This window comes from Odontesthes bonariensis, chromosome 7, assembly GCF_027942865.1.
Source record: "Odontesthes bonariensis isolate fOdoBon6 chromosome 7, fOdoBon6.hap1, whole genome shotgun sequence".
Classification (NCBI taxonomy): Eukaryota; Metazoa; Chordata; class Actinopteri; order Atheriniformes; family Atherinopsidae; genus Odontesthes; species Odontesthes bonariensis.
Genome location: NC_134512.1, coordinates 32,009,765 through 32,032,741, shown reverse-complemented (window position 1 = coordinate 32,032,741; position 22,977 = coordinate 32,009,765). Strand labels below are relative to the sequence as shown.

General features: G+C 40.2%; 1 protein-coding gene across 1 annotated transcript in view; it reads left to right on the top strand.

The window, feature by feature from the left end:
• The window catches only part of smpd3 (sphingomyelin phosphodiesterase 3), a 117,835-nt gene that overhangs the window by 73,294 nt on the left and 21,564 nt on the right, over window positions 1-22,977 (top strand). Inside the window, exons 5-6 of the mRNA XM_075470571.1 lie at window positions 16,093-16,168; window positions 22,147-22,308. Of these exons, the coding sequence (XP_075326686.1) occupies window positions 16,093-16,168; window positions 22,147-22,308 (238 nt within the window). The remainder of the gene's footprint in view (window positions 1-16,092; window positions 16,169-22,146; window positions 22,309-22,977) is intronic.

The window sequence follows — 22,977 nt, the reverse complement described above, 5'->3', positions numbered from 1 at the left end:
CGACTACTTTCTCTCCTGAAAATGTTTCAAATGTTGCTAAAGTTTACAGAGTTTAGAGCTTAAGCGAAATCAGCTTCAGGCCGGCAGGAGCGAAATGCATTGTGGGTAAACGCTCTTCATACTGTCTGATCGATCAGTATGCAGTTTGCAAGTATGTAGTATGTAGTAGACGGTTTCGAACACAGCCTTAGATTACAGGTTGTATTGCTAAAAAAGGGGTAAAACGCCACTGTGGTTGAATACTGACGACTCCTCCAACAATTAAAGGCGATTACATGCATCAAGCCCTTGTAGCAATAGATTTAGACCTTTAAACTCTAGAGCTGCCTTGAGCTTATTTAGATTATTTAGATTATTTGAATTTATGCTTTCCTTGTCTTGTCACTTGACTTGAGACATGAGCTGAACTTATTCTAACTGCCTGAAAGCTTTTCTTGACTGTTTTCTCAACTGACAATTCATCTGAGGTTCTATATTTCAGCTGATTTCTGATCTGACGTGTTCTCAAAGACTTGAGGATGTACAGGATGTTACTTTGGAACGATATTCAGACTCTCACAATAGTATCCACTCATGTTTTACACCCACTACAGATGTCTGGTGGCGTATCTCTACGCAGAGGCTCAGCTCTCCGTTGGTATTCCCGTTTGTTTCCTCTGATTCTGCTGTGTTTGGTACCATTTTTCACCCAAAGCAGCTCCAGTGCAGGTTTAGGAAACATAGTGGCAGTTCTAAATTGGTGCTCCAAAGAAGAACTGTTTTTATTCCCCTAATCGATCTTTTTTTTAACATCCCTCCAATGTATTTGGAAATCAATTTTCACAGATAAAACAGTTTGTCTCCTTTTTTCCCCCCACAAACTGGTGTTTTGGTGCAATCTGTTGGTTTCCTTAGCTAGGAAATTACTTTTGAATTGGCTCTATATGAATGAATTGGATTATTTTATAAATAATTATGATTACAATGAATTTAATTCCAATTGGCTTGAATTGGACTTTATTATTAAGTGCCTTGAGATGACATTTGTTGTATTTGGCGCTATATAAATAAAAATTAATTGAATTTAATTGAATTGTTTTGATATCATCGATCCAGTTTGTAACACTGTTTTAAACAGCAGTTAGTGTTTGTGAACGCTCTTTGCGATCCTATCCAAGCACCGACCATCATATCTGAGCAGCGCCGCAAACAGGATTCAATGCGTTAAGTTGTTCTGAGTCGAATCTGTGAAATCCAGCTGCTGATATTAAAAAAGAATTAAACGGTGTTTATAAATGTAGCCGTAGGCATGGTTGACAATTCAGTTCAACACTGGGAATGCTTCCCAAACACTGGCTGGAGATGTGAAATCAGTGAACAGCAGGAACACAGGAGGAGCACTGAGCCCGTGTTTATCCACCGCTGCTTTGACTTCACATCTATGTTGAAGCTCAGTTTTTACTGCTCTGTCTTGAATTAAGCAGACTAAACACGGCACTGGTTCTGGCTTTTTGAGCAGGACTTTTTCATGGTCTTGCTGGCCTCCCACCCCTTGGTGTAAGCGGTTCTTTTTGCTGCTGTTGTAGCGCTGCTTTTAAAGGGCTTGAGCCAGAACTGGTTCTAGCTTCGGCCCCGACTCACAACCAGGAGGACGGGTAAAAACTCCCTTTTGGGTTTAGATACACGACGATTAAACCACTGTCTCCCCGCTCTGCTGAACTTTCAGAGGTTGTCAGACATAAATCAGCCAATGAGAGACTCCCGCCCAGGTCGTGTGAAGGTATGAGGAGGTGTTGAAGTGTTTATTAATGCTTTTAAATGTAATTGATTTGTTAATATTTGTCCTGGGCTCGTTCAGCCAAGAAGTGACAAAAATAGTCGCTTCAACTTGTCTCATTGATCTCGAGCCTTGATTTGAACACGTGATCGATCGGAGACTCGTATCGACTGACTTCCAGCTTTCATTGTTGTCGCGATCTATTCAAAATGCACTCAAGTGATTCATGACCTGATTGGGCTACTTAATGATCGGACCCTTAATGATTTAGGTCTCTTTTTCTTCGTTGTGTTAATCGATTCTACTAATTGACTCGGGACACAATTCTCGAATTAAACTCATGTTGTCAAATTCACAAGCCAATCTTTTTCCACTGGACTTGATAAATGACTGAAATGTCTCACAAATCACTCAGTTCTTTGCTTGAACCTGTGTTGAATTTCTTAAGATTTATGTCTTAACTTAAGAATCAACCTGGTGCTACTTTGATGGTCCCACCTTGAGAGGGCTGACTGGAACTTGCATCGACGGGATCTGGTGCTCAAACCGAACTGACCTGACTTCTTGCAAGATTTTCAGTCTCAGATTTAGAGAAGTTGTTGTGAATGACTCATGGATTTATTCGAATGTCTTTAAAGTTACTCCAGATTTGCCTTGAAGGGGTTCGAGTTGTTAAGTAACAAACTGTTCGACAGAGGAAGCGAAGAAGGAGTCTTTCCAAACTAGGCATGGGCCGGTTACCGGTTTCAAGGTATAAAAAAGAATACTATTAAAATATATAATATTATTATACATATTAATGTTTGGAGGATGTTTGGTATTAGCCTGGGCGAAAGCCGACTGTTGACTCTGTCAAACAGTCTGGGAAAACCCAAGAGGAATCCGTTTCCATGGAGGGCGGGACCTTACCCAGCAACTTAAATTCATTGGAGTAACGGAGTTCCCTTAACCAATCATAATGTTTAGAAATGACGTTGGTTATGCGCCGAGGTTCATGCTTACTCTCGCGAGGCTCTAGCTCGCGAATCACGCTTCCCACATCCGCTTTCATTATACCGGTACCATTTGATAAATAAAACTTTTCCCAAAGCCAGTTGGAAGGAGAGCTACGACATCCTCGCCACTAACAAAATTGAAGAGGCATTCCTCTTGTTCTTGTTTTAATTGTGCAATGATCTCCAGAGTTGAGACAACTTCATGGATAGCTTCTAGCGTTCTTCCGTCGCCATGTTTATTTCCGCTGCGGTTGAACTACAATTATATGGACTACAATGGACTCCGCGCGTGAGTTCTGCGTCACCACTCGCAACTGTTTGCTGATTGGCAAAACACTGAGCGAACCGAGGTAGGGGGATTTGGCCAGACTATGTGCGGAGCCAAAATCTTTGGGCGGAAGTACGTAGGATGGCGTCGCCAGGCTAGTTTGGTATTATATACCACCAAAATTTTCTGTCATACCGTCCCTGCGGTATGAGCGTTTTTTTTGTTCTTTTTTTGTAGAAAAGTTTTTCTTAATTTTTTTTCTTGTTTTTAAATACAGACATTCAAACTACACATTTCAGAGCTGTAATCATAATACCGGGAAACCTTGCCTAAGGTTATCGTACCGTCAGAATCTCAATCCGGCCCATGCCTAATCCAAACACGGATAAAGTTTTCACACCACACCAGACGTACAGTAGTGTTGTCCACACAGCGTTTAATGAAGACACCAGGATGCAGAATAAAGGGCCTGGTACCTCAGTCCGTCTGCCACTCTCCTGCTTTCTGTCCGTCATCGCAGCAAATTGGCTGCTTAGTCTTCAAGTGAAGCGATCAAACTCATGCGAGTAACGCGAGGTGAACCCTCCGTTTGGTAGAGTTAAAGTGATTATTTACAGCAGGCTCTGAGCTCTCATAATCAGACTCGCCCCGCTCGGTTTGGCATCGAGTGTGAAATCGCCTCTCGCGGCTCGTTTCAGTTCCGCTCTTGCTCCGTCTCGGCGCCCTGTAACGCCAGGAAGTGTCGGGAACTTTTCAGCATCTCACATCCTGGGCTCTGACTCGTTTGCCTTCTATTTGAAAAAGAAATCCAGTTAATTATACTTTTGCTCATACAGAGCAGAGGGAAGAGCATAAATGGATCCCAGAGGAGGCTTTTCTTCGTTACAGCACCGAGCTTTGACAAGCCTTGGCGCCATCTGAACTTCATCTTGTATACAGGCCACGGATTATATATTGAATGTCCAGCCTTTCGGATAAGCAAAAGAGCTCACACACACACATACACAAGAGAATCCCCTCAGGCCTCTTGTCAGTTTCAGGGTGCACACACACCTATTGATGCATACATAAGCCCCTGAAATATTCATACGGAGCATTGCAAGCAAATACAGGGAAGGGGGGAAGAAAGGGAGCAACGGGAAAGAATGGGGACATATTTGTAGAGCTCCTTTGTTTTTGTTTGAATTTATAAATATACATTTTGAAACCAAACAGCTTTAACAGAAGCAGCACTCGAAAAAATGCCCCTCCAAAAATAAGTAAAAAAACAACAAATACAAGACGTTTTTGCTTGAAATGAGCAAAAAAAATCTGCCAATGGAACTAGTGAAAATCGGCTTGTCAAGATTTCTTGAATTAAGATGTGATATTTGGGACTTTTGAGTTAAAAGTGATCTTCAAATGAGCTTAAAAACCTCTTCAAATGAAAAAAAAAATCTTGTTTCATGTGAAATATGACTCAAAACAAGATGTTTTCAAGACTTTTTCATTTAACAAGATATTCAAGATGTATTGTATTAAAACAAGTCCCTATATCTGGCTGAAATGGTACTTGTTAGGCAGTTGTGTCTTATATTAAGTGTAATGAGAAACTCAATGAGACAAATATACTTGGTAAGATTTAGATTTTTTCCAGTGAGACGAGCTTCTTCTCACCGTCTTCAGTCTTCACGCTGAGCTAAAAGGGAGGTGATAGTGACATGAGGATTTCCCAAAATGTTGAACTGTCCCTTTAAAAATTGGCCACTAAAGATTAGCAAAGATGTCAGATGTCAGAAAACCCAGCACGGCCTCAGAAACTTTCATTTATTTGCAAATCTTAATGCAACATCATTAGAAAGGTTAATCTTGTTGTGCATTTAACAAAATTGGATCAGTATTTTCTGCAGTTCTGCTCCACCCACTCCCACAAAACACTCACTCCATTAGGAGTAATTGAATTAGTGCCTCAAATTTAAAGAGGGAAATATATGGCCTTTGCTGCAAGGTGTACTTACTGTACTCCGGTCTCCAGTGTTAGCTTGTGTTCGGTATTAAAGTATTAAAGTGAGGCTAATTAGGATAATGCTTTATTGTGGCTCTTACGGTTATTTTTCTTCCTTTTATTAGAGGCTCTGCACGGAAGCAAAGCCAAAACAGCCATCCTGTTGCTGGCAGTCCGCCTCCATTCGTCTGAATGAATGTGCTTGAACACTGGAGAGGGAGAAAAAAAATGCTGTTTTCCTTCCTCGTTAAAGTGAATTCGCCCTAATTGGTGAACATTCAGGATTGTTTTGAACGAAGGCGAAAGGAAGAAAGACGTCACAGAGGAGTCAGTGAAATTACAGCTGATCTTTTGCTTTGTTTGATCAGTCTTCCTTGTGCCTTCTATACTTCTTCTCCTTTGTGCTCTCTTCTTGTTCTTCTTGTCTGTTTTCTACATGTCACTTGTGTTGTTTCATTTCATATTCTTTGTCCCTTTGTTGTTTCTTTCTTTCTCTCTGGTTTGATTGCTTCACCATATTTTCAGCTGTGTCTCGGTCCCACATCCTCTCCTGTTTTGCTTGTTTATATTCATTTTTTTGCATGTTTTCTTCCCCTCTCTCTGTTGGATGTTTAATTAAAATGTTTTTGCTTCCTGCTGCTTAGCTTTTGAACCATTTTAAGAGTCTTTCTGCAAATTAAACTTATATTAGGGCTAATAACAAGTAGCGTAGCCATGTTCTGTGGATGTGACTCTTCAGGAAATCAAGAAGGGGTGTGACTAAGGCTGGGCGATATGGAGAAAAGTCTTTTTAGATATCGGGTCGATAGACACAAAAAAGACACGAGACGAGCAGATGAAACGGCGTAATTGCTCTTAGTCTCGGTTGATTCTTGTTGTGCATTATGTTTTTGCATGTTTCTGGTCATTTTGTGGCGTCTCTTCGTCTTGTTTCGCCTCATGTTGATCTGTTTTTTTTTTTATTTTGCATCTCTTCTACGTTGTTTTGTGTCTTGTGTTTTGATTTTTTTAAATCTATTTGTCAGCATTTGGTTGACAGTTCAGTTTTTCATCCATTCGTAGCCATTCTGTGTGTCTTTGTGATCATTTTGTGGAGCATTTTGGTTGTTTCAGGGTTTGTGTTGATAGTTTTGTGTTGAAATGTGCACATTTTCTGTCTTTGTGGTCATTTTGTGGTCAAATGTTTTGTGTCTTGGTTGGTTTTGTGTTACATTTTATCTTGTGTTGGTCATTTTCATCTCGTTGTCATTTTGCATCCCTATACTGGCTCTTTGTCTTGTATTGGTCAGTTTTGCGTCTTTTGTAGCTACTCTGTATCCCTTTAAAGTCCCTTTGTGTTACATTCGGCATCTCATGTTGAAAGTTTTGTATTCAATTCATGGCTGGGCGATATGGGAAAAAGTCACATCACAATATTTTTTTTATATGAGTCGATATCGATATATAACCAGTCCATAACTCTTAGCATCCACTTGAACCCCTTACTTTCCGCTGTGCTTATTGGCAGCATGTCTTTTGCAACACAATAAGCTGCATTTGTAATATCCTAATATGTCTTAGATTTTGTGTCACACGGCGCTGGATAAAGCAGACTCTGTGTTCTTCTGTTGCTGCTGCCCAGGCGTTGTTATCGGGGGAAGATTAGCACTTGTTCCGGGCTGTGTTTGTAAGTTTGCATCGCTCAAACGGCGCCGCTTCAGGTGATGAAACAGTTTAGCGGTATTCCCCGTCTTTGTCGGAACATGTGCTCGACATAATCCACAGTGCACGCTACTCTGTTTCGTGTCGAACTTCAAAAAACAAAAATACCTCCACACCAACGAACTTTTTGACAACTCTCGTTGTCATTGTTTATTCATATTGTCTGTCAATAGATGGACGAATGTAATCTATCAAAGTGTATCGACCATGTTTCATATCTCTATCGAGGAAAAGTTATTCCTCGATTGCTATCGTTATCGTTTTATCGCCCAGCCCGAGGTGTAACAAAATCTCGTAGATTAATAAAATAGATCTCGTAGCTAGAATAAAGAAAGAAAAGGGTCTTTTGAATGGCAAGTTCATCTTCAAACCCCTGCCAGACGGTTCTCTCAACAAACCAGTCCAAGGTTACTGTGAACTGAGTAATCTGCAGAGTACATCGAGTCTGAAATATCACCTGCTAGCAAAACACATTTGTTTGTCTCAGGAGCTAAAATGAAAATAAAGAAGATTTGCGGTAGAATTTGTTCCCAGCAGACGCAGGTCTGTGACATTCCTACGCCCTTATTTGTTTCCTAAATTGTCTTTTTTTACCATTTGTCTCGGTACCTAACTTACCGCACTTACTCTAGCACTAGTTTTGCTCTTAGCTGTTTGGTTTTGGAAGGAAATGCACTTATGATTTCTTGTGGCCTGAAGTTCTTTTGCCTACCGATGTGGAACACACTTATTGTAAGTCGCTTTGGATAAAAGCATCTGCAAAATGACCGTAATGTAATGTAATGTAAACTGGTTTAGTTCGTCCTGCTGCATAGCTTCACAGCAAACTGGGAGCGTTTCGGCAGCAGTGCACGACTTCTCTCAGTTCTAAGGTTTTACACTTTACAAAACAAAACATCTGGTCGTTACCGGGTCTTAAACAGCCTCAGATGAACAACATGGGACATATTTCACCGTGTCGTTAGTTATCTGATCAAAACTACGGCTGTGTTCAAAACCGCATACATCTTCTACTACTCATACTACTCATACTAACTTTTTGAGTTAGTAAGCGAGTTGAGTTCCGCATTCTAGATTCGCCGAAATGTTGGGTATGCATCATGAGGTTACTACTCATACTCAAACTACCCAAGATGCAACGTAACGTGACGTCGCCGATCGTCATTTCCTGTCAAAACGGCAGTTTCAAGCTAGCAACAACAAGGGTAGGTTCACTTCCTGTTTTCAAAACAAAAGCACCAATTGTATCGTAATGGCTTTCCCTATGATAAAAGGCAACGGGTATTTTATTTTGTGAAAATAACCGGAAGTGCGTTGCTCACTACGGCTAGCTTTAGTAGCGCCGAATTCGTGGGAACAAAATTGTAAATAGCCGGTATTTTGTCAGGTTTTCAACACGTTGGGGATCTAAACGACTACTTTCTCGCCTGAAAATGTTTCAAATGTTGCTAAAGTTTACAGAGTTTAGAGTTTAAGGGAAATCAGCTTCAGGCCGGCTGATTTCGGCTCGGGCAGGAGCGAAATGCATTGTGGGTAAACGCTCTGCATACTGTCTGATCGATCAGTATGCAGTATGCAGAACGGAAGTATGCAGTTTGCAAGTATGTAGCATGTAGTATGCAGTTTCGAACACAGCCGACGTCTAAATCTAGAAGTGCTTTGTGAAAAAGCTGCTTCCAGGGAAATTAAGAGGGAGTGTAGGTGCTGCTAATCACATTCACCAGGTGTGACCACCTCCATAAAAGCAGAAGTTTTGGCAGCTTGCTGGTAGAGATGTGACATAAAACTGTGAGTCTGCACAGGAGTCTTGATTTTTTTTTTTTTTTTTTTTTTTTTTTTTTATAGCTTCTGCTGAGTCTGACTTTCTGCCTGGCTCCACTCTGTGCCGAGCTATAAACGGCCCTGAAAGACAAAACTTAACCCCAAATAAATCCAGACGTCGCTCCTTGTCCTCTGGATCTGTGAACCTAAAACTCTTGGCAAACTCCATGAAATTTCTACCCAGAGAAATGGTGTCAGCTAAATCTGCCTGTGCAGCGACAGAGTTGTGACATCTAAACTTAACTTTTTTTATCCACGTCTCCAGGGCAGCAGAAAATAGCTGCTGAACTTCAGTCGTCTCATGACATTAGAAACACAGTGTTGGTGGAAAACTTGCTGATGTGCTTCCACTAAAATTAAAATGTTTAGTGAGAAAAGAAGGCTTTTGAATAAAGACAAGCCATGAAATGAGACTAAAAGCAAAGAGTTACACTTCTTTCATACACTTAAACAAAGCTCACGTTTTAATCGGGTATATTTTCCATCATCAGATGAAGATGCACTCACTTAAAGCAGGTCTTCCACTAATCTGAAGGTCGGTGGTGTAGAAGTACAGTTTGAATCGAGTTTCCTTTTAAATAAATGGTAAAATTGTATTTACTGACAGGACTGAAGGCCAAACAAGTCCCAAAGTGTCAAAACCTTCTGTGATTTTTCATAGTTTCCTTTCTCCTTCCATCCACTCTTCATTTAAACCAAGGTTGCAGGGGCGGAGCTGGGATTTTTCCAAGCCTGGGGCCACATTTAAGAAAAAGGGGCCAAGTAATTTGTCCAACGTTCATACACGATTATTTTTTTCAGTTTTTTTTTTCAGACATTTAATCAGCCATTTGTTGTTGTTTTTTTTGCAGTTTTACATTCCAACCAAGATCCACCTTTAAATATATTCTAACTCTGAATATCCAACAAGTGATCATCAGACCCGTCATCATGCTGCCTTTCAGTGCATTGGGAATTGTTGCATTTATGTTTTATCTGGACATTGGATGATTTTTCACTCATAATTACCTTTTTATCAACATCCGAGTAGATTAAAGTCTTATTTCCCACATGATGTAAACACAGCATCACTATAGTTGTAAGAAATGTTTAAACCACCCACTGTTTGAATCTCTTACTCCTTTATAAAGATTCAAGTCATGCAGTGATGAGACGAGGGCATATCAGGGGCCAATCGGATATAAGTTGGGGCCAGGGCCCCTCTGGTCCTGGCTCTGGATCCACCCATGGCACATGTACGATGGACCTGCAGATATATTCCCTCTTTAACACCCAACAGAAATGAAAAGTCTTCTCCTTACATGCATGATGTGGAGCAGATCTGGGGGGCTGGGGGCACAGCCACGCAGATGCGTTGACAACATTGATTGATTGATTGATTTATTTATTTTTATTTTCGAACATGTATAAAAAAGAAAATGTATGTAACTATTTGTAAATACAAAAGAAAGAAAAAGAGAAATTTTAAAAAATTAACATACATACATACATAACAATACACCACACATTGTTCGAAAAAGGAATGGGAATAAGTACAAAACTTTTTTAGTTTCCCAGCCCTTTTTAACTACTCTTCAGTTTGTAAATATCCTAACTACAATACACCTATATAAATATATGCCATATATACACTTTCTAAATATCTAAATAAATATATAATCACAAAAATAAATATATACTACTCACATATCCTTGTAAATATAAATGTAAATAATAATATATATGTATATATATATATATATATATATATATATATATATATATAAAACTATCCCCATAAATAAATATATACCATATACTAATTAAATGACAATATAACAATTAACCCTATTCTATTCATATATTTATCCCTCATCGTCCTCCGTTAATATACTTCCTCTTCCATGTACTTGTTTAAAAATATTTTTTTGTACCTTTTTTTTAAACAGAATCATATTTGCACTTTGTTTTATTTCTGTCTCCAGACTGCTCCACAAGACAGAAAGAGACCGGCCAGTAAATACCGACGTAAATAAGCAAAAAAACGACAACACTGGAAGCACTGTTTTCTGTGATTATTCAAATGAAATCATTGTCAGATAGTGAGCTTTCAGAGCTGTGTTACAACACTCAGTCGGCACTTTTTTTTTATAAATAAACCGGTCAATTCTACAGCTTTGCAACAAACCGTCTTTAATTATGGGGCTGGTGCTGTCTTGGGATCTGTTTACCAAGCAGGACACTTCTGTTTAGGGCCATTTCCAGGCTCTAACAGAGAGATATTCTGTCTGGTAATAGATCGACTCCTGCCAGACGCCTTCGCACTTCAAGCTACCCACCCCACAATCACCATCTCCCTCTTCTCTGCAACCCTTTATCCCTCCTCATCACCATCAGTCTGCATCCACCCACTGGCACTTCAGAGCTGCCAGCCGCAGCCTCGCCATCCTTCAGGACTCCTCAGCGCTGATGCGGGAGGTGTCTGATTAAATCTCCAGTGATATTTTGTTGTCCTGGCTTTGCTCGCAGTGCACTGCGTGTGGAGTGGAGAGTCGGGAAAACGTTCTAAAAGATGTTTAAAGTCAAAGTAGAGGTGCTGAAAAATACAGAAAAACTCACTTCAGTCAAGCTGCTGAATGTTTCCAACAACACGTTTAAGGAAATCTGTAAAGTCATTTAGGTTTAGAGTTGTTAAAGAAACTCACAAAGATGTTGGTGATGGTGCAGAGGCCTTTTTTGTGTGGATGTTTCCTGCTGATGAAAATGTTTCATGCCCCCCGGGACCATGGGAGACCATTCATAACGCTGCACACATTGTCCAGGATGCTGTTGTTTGAGGGCGGGTGCTGATCAAATAGTGATCAGCACTATTTTTGTGCAAGAAAAGGCCTTTTTATTTATATAGCACTTTTCAGCAACAAGGCGATCCAAAGTGCTTTACAACACAGAAACAACAATCAGGTACAGAAATACAGACATAAAAACATCAAAAAATCAAACACAGAAATACAGATACAGAACATCAATCAGGTAATTTTAGCTAACAGTAAGATTGGTATAACTATAACAGGTAATTTGAGTAAACTAACAGGCTAACAAACATGGATAAACTTTCCTCTAAGAGGAGGCATTTAAAAATGTAGCTAATAACAGAACGGTTGACAATGAATGATAACAAATCTTTACTATACTAAGTACAAAGCCGTTTGGTGGTCTATAGATTTAAAGGGAGTATTTTAAAGTCTATTATTTAACTTGGATAAAAAACTTTCATCTAAGAGGAAATATTAAGGTTGATATAGTGGTAATAAGTCTTAATAGACCATTTGAATATTTATTATAAGTATTATAAGTTTTCCTCCTGGTGAAGTATTAATAAGATCAGGTGTGCTCAGTGTAAGAGATCCAGAAGATGGTTAAATGATAAAAGCTGTAATTAGCCACAGTGATAAATGTTGACTTTGCATACAAGCTGTTGGTAAATGATAATAATAATAATAATATATTTTATTCATAAAGCACTTTACATCAACTTAATGACCTCAGAGTGCTACCTTTTAAAACTAGCATTAAAAAAACCCAAAAAAACTAAAACAAATAAACAAACAGAAAAATAATTGTAAGATTTTTGATGGAAGTAACACCACTGGCATGAATACAAATCTCTGTGTGAGCCCTGCACATGTACAGCCATACACATGCATTAGTTTTCATCTTGAAGAGGCTGCAAAGACGCCATCAAAATCCCACAAAAATGTCAAGCGACTGTGAAGCGAAACTGTTTGCAGGAGGGCTGGAAACCAAAGGTGTGACCCCCGGTATCTTGGCTGCTTCAGGGCAGTTTCAGGCTCGGGAATGTGCGTATTAAAGGTTAAGGATGCATGTGTAAACAATCCTAACTCAGTGAGCCACAACAGTTCAAGGGAATACACTAAACACTAAAGTTATATGTGAATGATTCACTGTTTGATGAAGCTATACCGCAGATATTCATAGTTTTCTGTGTGTCTCTGGAACTGAGCACAACTGCTTCTTTCCAGCAATGCTCAAACCTTTTTTTGGTGACATCAGTGAACTGCAGCGAAATAACGCAGCTGCTGATGTTCCAGCTGCAGTTAGATCAGCTGTCAGAGCACAATCAGTGCAAACAAACTGATTGAGAAACTCGAAATACGTGAAGGCTGCAGCCTGACTGTTAAAAGAGAGTTTAATTGGACTTTGATTATGAATTTTTACGTTCTTCTTGTATATTTTAGATGTTTAGTTTGTTTTTTGGCACCAACTCGAAGCTTTTTCTGCTTAACTGTAAAGAATGCATAAAGATCGAGTTGAGAGCTTTCTAAACACAGCAAGAGGATGAGCATCCTGATGCCAACATGCTTCCAAAGAGAGGCTGAGTGCCTGCAGAAAGCTGCATCCAGACAGTTTCCAGACCTCTTGGAGAGATTACCGGCCAGAAAGGTTGCTTTTAAAGCATTCTCCAATGACCCGTGCTTTTCCTTTTCCCCTCAAAGTGGAACTATGAAATACTGAGGAAAGGATTAAGCAGGTGCTCCTCAATTAAAGCAGTAAAGTTTGGGCTGTGATCTAATTTTAGCTCAGTGGATTTGCTTGTTCTGGTCTCACAGGTGGTTCTTTGGGGGGTGAAAAGGGAGAGCTGTTTCTCCAGATTAGTTCCAGCACCTGAAAGTAACACAGTTTATGACAGTAAATTCTTCATAAAGGTCAGCAACAAAAGGTAAATCGGGGATGATATCTCTGATTATTAGATCTTCCTTGTGTCAGAGGAGGAGTCCGTATTACAAGTTATTTTCCTGTTATTTCACATTCATACTCACTTGATTGCTGTAATGAGGTCAGCTAATTGTTTAATAGTTGCACATTGTTTGACTTTGTGTTTTTCTAAGTCTGATTTGGTCACGTTGTTTAATGCTTTTCCAGGTGGGACAGAGAAAGTTTGGTCATAGCCAAGAAACTGTCACAGAAACTGCAGATATTAATCAGATAGAGAGTTATTCTGTAAATACACCAGTGTGCTGAGGCTGTTCTGTGTCTCTGAACTCTGTGGTGCATCAGTGTGGCTTTGAGTGTGTTATTCAGAGTTTAATAAAAGCAAACATGTACGTAACAACCCGTGTGATGTGTTAGTTTAAATCCAAATGCTAAATTTGTGACCAAACATATGTAAACAGTCTATTACTGAGCTAGAACTATGTGTGATTCAGACTCCTGCTTCATTCTCCACTTGTGTGCGCATACGTTGTGCGTTTGAGTCGGCAGTCAGAGGTTGACCCCCCCCCCCAACTCTGCTGAGATGAAGAGACACAGCCGCTTGTTGATGATGTTGGCTTGGTGTAAAACAGCCCTGGGAGCTGAAGGAGACATTAAAGGGATAGTTCGCCTCTTTTGACATGAAGCTGTGTGTTATCCGATATTATCAATATCATTTATGAACATCTTCTTACCCCCTGCTGCGTCCTGTGAGCCGAGTTCCAGCTTCGTTTTGGCGTTGACAAAGGTAGTCCGGCTAGTTGTCTGGGGTCGCGAAAATAAAGCGTTTTGTTTTTAAAAACAATATGCGTTCAAAAGAGTAATACATTTGCATCACAAAATCGTTCTCCAGGAAAAAGTCAGACCTCACAATCGCTTGGCCCTATTTTCTCTCCCTTCGTATCACTGAGTTTAGCCCCCTAGCGATAGCCGCACCTGTTACGGTGTTTACGGCTCGGTCTGCACTTCGGTCTGCACAGTTTCCACAGCAGGCAGTGATACGAAGGGAGAGAGAAAATAGCGCCAAGCGATTGTGAGGTCTGACTTTTCTAGCTAACGATGCATTCTTAATTTTTTTTTTTTGCCTTTAATGGAAAGTTCAGAGAGACAGGAAGCAGGGGGCAGAGAGAGGGGGAACGACACGAGGCACAGGGCCGTCCGATGCGGGACTCAAACCGGGGCCAGCTGCAGCGAGGACTGTAGCCTCTTGTACATGGGGCGCCTGCTCAACCCACTACGCCACAAACCGCCTGTTTTATTATTTATTTTATTTTGTAAAAGTTTGTTGCTGCCGTTCTTCCAGACGGCGGAGTCGACAGAACCAAAGTCATCTGTAAACACTGCCAAGTTGAATTGTCTTCTCAGCGTAGTAGTTCCAGTCTAAAATATCACTTAAAGGCAAAACACACAACTGATAGCAGCAAGTCATTCAAGGAAACAGACAGTGGAGCGAGGCTTCTACATAAAAACTACAGAAAGATGCTGATGTTAAAAGTGTGTTTGCACAACAAATGTTATGGCACTTTCATTCATATGGCAGCACATTTAAAATAAAACTAAATCCTAAAAGCTATACACTACTTTTGAATTCATTTGGGGATTTTGCGTACAAATGCGATTAATCATGATTAATCAGGGAAATCATGTGATTAATTAGATTAAACATTTTAATCGTTGCCCAAACCTAACTGGTTGTGATAATACAGTTCAAAAACCCCCTTTTCCAGCCATGGATTTACACTTTTATTCAGAGAAAGGTGACGCTCAATAACCTCGATGTTCGGGTCTCTGGACTTTGGTCGACTTTGTTTGGATTTGATCTTGGTTTTTCTGTTTTTTTCTGGGGTTTTTATTCTTTTTTTCTCATGTCTTATTTTAAAGTATTTAAGCTCTCTGGTTCCTCATGGTCATTGTCAGATCCTCGCCGTTACAACTCCTTGGTTTGCCTCACAGTATTTCTTGCTCTTGTTCTTGTTCCTTTGTCATAGTAAGGTTTTGTTGGCCGCACTCTCTGTTAGAGTTGTGAATATAAATCAAGTTAAGTTAACCTGACACTGAGTACATGATAACTGTATGAGAGAGCACACAGTAAACAGCCTGAGAGCTCACACTAGCGCACACTCAGCTCAGACTAACACTAAAATACTTGCTCATCCGTCTTTTAGACACATTCTCACTGCGAGTGTTTAAAATTCCCAGATTATTCAAACACCACCCGACCGATAGAGTAACAGTAACAGTCAGCAGGCTGATACACGGTGCAGTAAATCACATATGAGACACAATAAACTCACAGTCTGTCTGTTCCTCTGTTTTGTTCAAGCTTTACATGCTGATTTTAGGTGCCCGTCTCGTGCTACACTTAATGGCTTAAAAGTACCTTGTAGAAGTCGAAATGTCGCCTATTTGAGCTGATTGCTCAGTTGGTATTATCACAAATTTGTGCAATTGAATTAATATGGAATTATGATTAATTATGGACGATAAACTGCTTTATAAAGATATGTAGGTTAGAATTATATTAAAACTTTATTCTTTATTATCTGTCCTTTTCCACTTTGCCACCCACTACTGTCGCTGTCTCATTTATCTGGTTTGATTGGCCCTAATTTCTATCATCTCATTTTGTGTTTTTATTATTTTTTGATCTTTGTGAATATTCGTATTGCATCACACACCTTAAGGGCTGTAATTACAGTGAGTTACAGCTGTAATTAGAAGTGTTTCACAGTGTTTTACATGCTTTATCCAACCACTCTTGGTAAATCGGCCTTTTATGTTGCAGCGCAGTGACATCATCCATGTTTTTCTCCTGCAGGTTCTCGTGGGCACCTCGCACCAGGAGCAAAGAGTTGTGGGATACCTCACGTGCACGCACCTCCACGCCATAGAAGGTACAGTTACTTGCTGTGTGACTTTGTCCCGGGTTGTTTCTAGCACATCTGCACACGATCGTGTGTTTCTAAGGTTTCTGTGACGCCGCTCCTCACTCGTCAGGTCTGAGGATGGAAAAATCATCTCGGCCCTGCGTGTGATCGGCTCTATTTGTGTGCGCCTCCGTGTCCGCGGACACTTAGATAAATGAGCACATCAGAACCTGTGCATACCTCCTCCTGCTGTTCCCATGGTGACTGCCTCAAGCTGTTTAAGGCGTCACAGCCCTATTTAAAGCCTCCGGTCGATGCCACCCTCATTTTTTAACAGAGACACGTCCCTCCCCTCCGCCTGCTATTCTGGGCTTCTCCTACGCTTCTTGCAGGTCTAAATATAGCCGTGCCAGGGCTGTTTCTAAAGATACATCAAAGAAGAAGCCCTTGGAGGTGAAGGGGCTGAGGCTGGGAGGAATAAAGGGGGAGGAGAGCAGAGACCTGGTTCCTTTCTGAAAAGAGGGATGTGTATATGAGGAATGTTTAAGGCTGAAGATGCAGAGAAACTGACAGCCTAAAGCCTGATTTATGCTTCAGACGCAAAGCCTCTGATGCTCGGACGCAGAGCCTCTGCGAGCGTCAAAATCTTGACCACTCCCCAACGCAGAGGCTCTGCGCGTGTTCTCGTGCACCTCAGAAAAATCCTGACTACGCGACAGACGCACGCAGAGCACCAACAGAAGTGCGCAGACAAAAGCGGCTGTGATTGGTCCTCGGTGTGCTTTTCCGGGTTTAACAAGTGTAGCAAACTCCCCAGTCTCTTCCCTGGTCTGGTTCAACGGGCGTACAGACCACCTACGCTTCCTCCTTCGTTTTTTCGCCAACTCCAATAGCAGAATCCTTTCTTCTTCAAGGTCGAGCAACTCCATATCCATTTCCATAATATCTTGCAGATGCGCCATTGTTGTTTTGACCAGGATCAGCGTGTCAGCGGAATATATACACTCCCCCCACCGAAGTTCTCGCGACTCGCGAGAGTCATATGGTTGCAGAACCATAACATGAAAAGTGGTTCGCGACCAGAGCAAAGCAACACGTCAAGACGATAGACGCAGAACTATAATCCGCCCTTAAATGATCATATACACTAAAAAAAACAACTCATAAGATTTACTTAACCCTAATCCCTGATAGGAGACATTTTTGTCCACTTTAATCCACTTTCTAATTTCACACTGTAGATAGTGATACTCATCATATTTGGTCCAGTTGTGCATTTTTTACTATTTTTTCGAATTTCAAACACACATCATATACAATGCAATTTTTCATTGTGTAGAAAAAAAACTCCTTAATTTCTGAAAAGGGACATTTTTGTCCCCTTTCAAAACGACCTAAAAACATCATATATTAATATTTTTTTCCACTTTTTTTCATAAATCTTTTATTCCACTTCAGTTCTGATCATAACCACCAAGTTTTCAATTATTAAAAAAAAATAACCCTTTAAATACTAGTGTATATGAGGTAAACACCAATTTCTGTTAAAACACACACACAAAAACTGCTGTATTTTCAATGTATGCAATGCAAAGTGAAATATTCTATGGGAGATTATTAGGTCTGGGATATGTCATTGATGAGCTACAACTTCAGTTTTTATAGATTTTTAGTTTTTCTGCAATGGCAGATTACAGAAACAATATCAAGTTAAATATCAACACTCACTTGTCAGTATCAAGAAAATTTTACTTACCATAAAACACAACAGTTTTGAAGATATTAAGTAACATTTATTTAATTACATCTAAGTTTTAAGTTATATTTATTTAAACAAATTAAGTAAACTCTGCTTGTTTTTCATAGGCAGGAACATCATTTTACATTTTACTAATTAAAGTAAATTTTATATATGTGTAGTATTTGCTGTTATGAAGTAACTTAGTAGATTTTAACGATACACTTTCAGAGTAAAGTTTATGTTGTATTTCTAGGTTTACGTACATACAACTATTAAACATTTAAATTGTATGAGGAAACCTAAGTAAAACTTACTCTTCCCCCATAATTCATCTATTACATTAATAAAATGTTTAATTTTACTTAAGAAGCTCTCGTTCTTACTGAATCTTAAAAATACAAGGTAGAAATTATGACAGTTACTCTAATAGAGTTTACTTCACCAAAAAGTCACTTTTTTCAGTGTACTGTATTAAATAATGCATCATCTGCTCGGTTTAGGTGTCGTTCAGGTGTGCAGCAGCAGTTGGTGTTTCAGGGATTTATCTTGCTCTGCTACACAGCTTCTCAGGTGCACAAAAGCTTTTATACTTCAGAATGCTTCACCAATTTCTCCGACTCTCGCTTTATGCAAATAAAGCCCTTAATATTCACCTCCGCGCCGCTTGAAAGCATCGTGTTTGTTGGACTCGCGGTAATCCAACAAGTGTGGGCTCCAGTCAGGAAAGACATTAAATTACCGCCTCTCCTGAACCAGTTTCTTATGACTGTGCACAACATTTCAATAGCGAGCTTTGTGCTTTAATTCACTGAAGAAGGGAGAAAAAGGCAACCGGGCAGTTATAACTGATCTACAAAACTCGTGTCCAGCAGAGTTGGATGTGAAATTTATTCATTTGAACCTTTATTAAACGGTGTTTGTTTTGGTTAAGAAACTGAAAATGACATATGAGGCTTTTTTTTCCCTTTTAACTGTTAAAATGGCTTGATTTTGGTTTCTTTTTCCATCCTTCAAGCCAGAAAAAGAAAAGAAACATAATCACATTCACGAAAAAGAGTCTGTTCCCGATTAAAACTGTTTGACTCCTTGAAGAAGTAGTGTAGAAATATTCTTTTCTGGATTTTTACAATCCAACATCACTTAACTAAATGATAACTTGTTACCTTTCTTAAAACTATGTCTGAATATGAATAATGTTGAATTTTTCACATAAGGCTACGTGCCCACGACAACGGTAACGACAGATAAACGCAGAACATTTCGACAGATGTGCCTATCTTGCACACGGCGACGGCGTTTTTAGGAGTTCAAAACGGAGAAAACGCAAACGCCCTCCAGAGTGGAGATCTTGAAAACGATCCAACCTCTCGTCGTCGTAGGAACAGTTCAAAACGCAGAAGTGCGTTTTTTGCACACGTTAAAGGGGAACTCCGGGGCATTTGAAGCGCGTTTCCATTGCTAGAGGTTGTCAAATACTGATAGTAGGACACAGAGAGGTGCAAATCTGCGCTCCCTGTGTGGAGATCGCGCTGTTCGGACACCCTGTCATGCGAGGCTAATACATGGTGGCTAAGGGGCAAGCGCTAACCCTTCCACGTAAAACAACAACTTGCACACTGCAGAAACGTCACACCACTTTATAACCCATCCGACAATAAAGTCACAAGCCTTACCATCAAAACCATATGCATGGTTCTTACATTACTGGCATGGGGACGTTACAAAACAACTTTATAAACAGCATGTAACTCACCGGCTGGTTGTAGGCTCGCGCATGTGAAAGCCCAAAAGAGTTGATGGACGATAATGCCATATACAAAACAATTATCTTCTCTAGAAAAACTGCGTTCAAGTATTTAAAACATTACAACAATACATGCCCAATAATATTCTTGTAGATAATTGTTTTGTATATGGGATTATCGTCCATCGACTCTTTTGGGCTTTCACATGCGCGAGCCTACAACCAGCCGGTGAGTTACATGCTGTTTATAAAGTTGTTTTGTAACGTCCCCATGCCAGTAATGTGAGAACCATGCATTTGGTTTTGATGGTAAGGCTTGTGACTTTATTGTCGGACGGTTTATAAAGTGGTGTGACGTTTCTGCAGTGTGCAAGTTGTTGTTTTACGTGGAAGGGTTAGCGCTTGCCCCTTAGCCACCACGTATTAGCCTCGCATGACATGCTGTGCGAACAGAGCGATCTCCACACAGGGAGCGCAGATTTGCACCTCTCTGTGTCCTACTATCAGTATTTGACAACCTCTAGCAATGGAAACGCGCTTTAAATGCCCCGGAGTTCCCCTTTAAGTGGGTAGTTCTCCATTAACAACTCACATATCTCACTATATTTACTTTGGACACTCTCCCAATCCACATTATCCACTGCCTTCCTGGCTTTGTAGTTCAGTGTCGTGTTCAGGAGCAACTGGACCTCATCATCTGTCCAAACAAAGTTTGAAGGCGTACTGTTGTTGCTGCCGCGCTTCGCCACTTTCTTCCAACTGACGCGGAGGAAGTAGCCACAAAACAGGCAATTCTCATATTTATTAATATATAACTCATATAACAATACCAAAGGTATTGTTGCTACTGCCACCTATGTCCGGGGCGTGCATACTACATCGGCAAACTGCGAGTTTTATACGTTTTCCCTGTTCCCATGGGTAGACAGATATCCACCCCAAGACGCTCGTGAGAACGCAGATAAATTGTGGAGGAAAACAACGGACATCTGCGTTTATGCTTCAGAGCGTTGTCCTGGGCACGTAGCCTAAAATTCATCAAAAATGGAGAAAATCTAATGAAATCATATCAAGTTACCCAAACATCTGTGTCCTGTGCATGTCCCAACTGTGTAGAAATACAGTATTAAAACTCCGGAGTGCTCCTTTAATTCATAGTAGAAGGGACAAAAATGCGACCGGGCAGTTATAACTGATCTACAAAACTCGTGTCCAGCAGAGTTGGACGTGAAATTTATTGATTTATTGATTTATTTGATTTGATTTATCATATACTTATTTAACAAATATAAGCCCACGCACGCAACGGTGCGCCTCGTAAGACTTTTCAGGGTGGAAGAAAAAGTGCACACGATGCTGCTTTTAGCAAAGATACGGTTAGGAAAACTACCTGCTTACATTTCAAGACTTGCATCATATTACGCCAGCTCAGAAGAAACCAGATCTGCAACCTGAATTCTGTCCTGCGCTGCACTCTTTCTCTTTATACGCTCCACATACGTGGGAATAATCCTCAGAACACCACAAACTCTGACCCGAAACCATTGAGCCCCCAATGTCATTTTTATTTCATATTGATTATTGATAATATTATTATATAACATATTATATATTGTTGGTCTGTAACTGGATTTGTGTATTTCAGAGGAAACAAAGGGCAAATAAAATCAAATAAATACAATCCCAATTAAAAAAGAAAGCTGGGATTCTGAGTAAAATGTAAACAAATATTTAAGAATCTCGTAAATTAATCTATTTTCGTTTAAAACTGAGCAGGGAAAACATGTGAAATGTTAAAAGTGAGACATTTTTAATGAAAATATTCGCTCATCTTGAATTTGATGGCAGCAACACGTCTCAGAGAAGCTGGGACGAAACCACCAAAGACTGGAAACGTAAGTAAAAACGTGTGTTAACTGATCAGGTTTACCTGACTCTGAGCCACAGTGTGATCTCTAATAGATCCAAATGGTTTGAGTTGAGTTTAATAACTTTAAACTGCTTTGACATTTTTTTGAAAACAAGAATTTTGTGCACAAATTCTGATTTTTAAACACAAATTTTTCCCCAAACTTAACTTTTCACACCCGTACGCAGGCACATTTAAAACAAACACACCCACATCCCTCAGTTTCATCCATTTCTGAGGGACCCAGTAAAACACACACACACAGATTCACACGTACTCGAGCTGCAGCCGCGAGCAATCAAAGCCAAAGCCACCTACTCACCCTCCAATATCTTGACACCTCTTTGTTTCTCACACTCTCCACTATTCATCTGTTCTCTCGCATGCTCTCGCCCGCTGCCTCCCTCTGCTCACCTCCTCCTTTCTCCGCATAACTAAACCGCATATTTATCAGATTTACGGGCAGCGGCGGGCAGATGCGAACCCAAAGCAAAGCAAAGCGGCTTCAGACCAGACTCTTTGGCGTTTGTAATGTCACGCGTAACTTTACAGTCTGATTGTCGAGTGAAAGATTGAAGAAATAAACGGGATCTTTGTGCGTCTCTGTCCAGGTGATGCGGCGGTCCGCTGTGAGCAGCTCGACCTCTTGCTCCAGTGGGGGGCTGAGTTTCGCCAATCCTCGTCCCAACCTCCCGAGGGGGAGAAGGTGCTGGAAGACCTGGTGGCCTTCGACGTCATCCTGGGAGACCTCAACTTTGACAACTGCTCATCAGGTATGTGGCGGTTAAGGTTAAATCCGTGTTCCCGCCAACACGAAGCACGATCCTGCTCTCATACCGACAGAGGACAGGTGCACGGTGCAAACTAATAAGATATTAATGAACTTTACATTAATAATGAATGCTTTGAGGTCAAGTGCAGTGTAGAAATATTCTTTTCTGGATTTTTACAATCCAACAACCTCCAGAGTGCTCCTTTAATTCATCGAAGAAGGGAGAAAAATGCGACCGGGCAGTTATAACTGATCTACAAAAACTCGTGTCCAGCAGAGTTGGGCGTGAAATTTATTGATTTGAACCTTTATTAAACAGACGCAGTCAGTGTATGTTTTGGTTAACAAACTGAAAATGAAATATGAGGCTTTTTTTTCCCTTTTAACTTGATTTGGCTTGATTTTGGTTTCTTTTTCCATCCTTCAAGCCAGAAAAAGAAAAGAAAACATAATCACATTCACGAAAAAGAGTCTGTTCCCTATTAAAACTGTTTGACTCCAGGGACCCTCAACGTGTTGGTGTCTCCACGACTGTGTCATGAACATAAGGACGTGTTTAGTTATTTGTCTTAAAGAGAGTGACTGGGATTACTTTAGTTAAGAAGTCATAGCTTACACAATTTGAATATTTATCTTAATTTCCTTATATTTAGCACCTTTTCCTTACGTT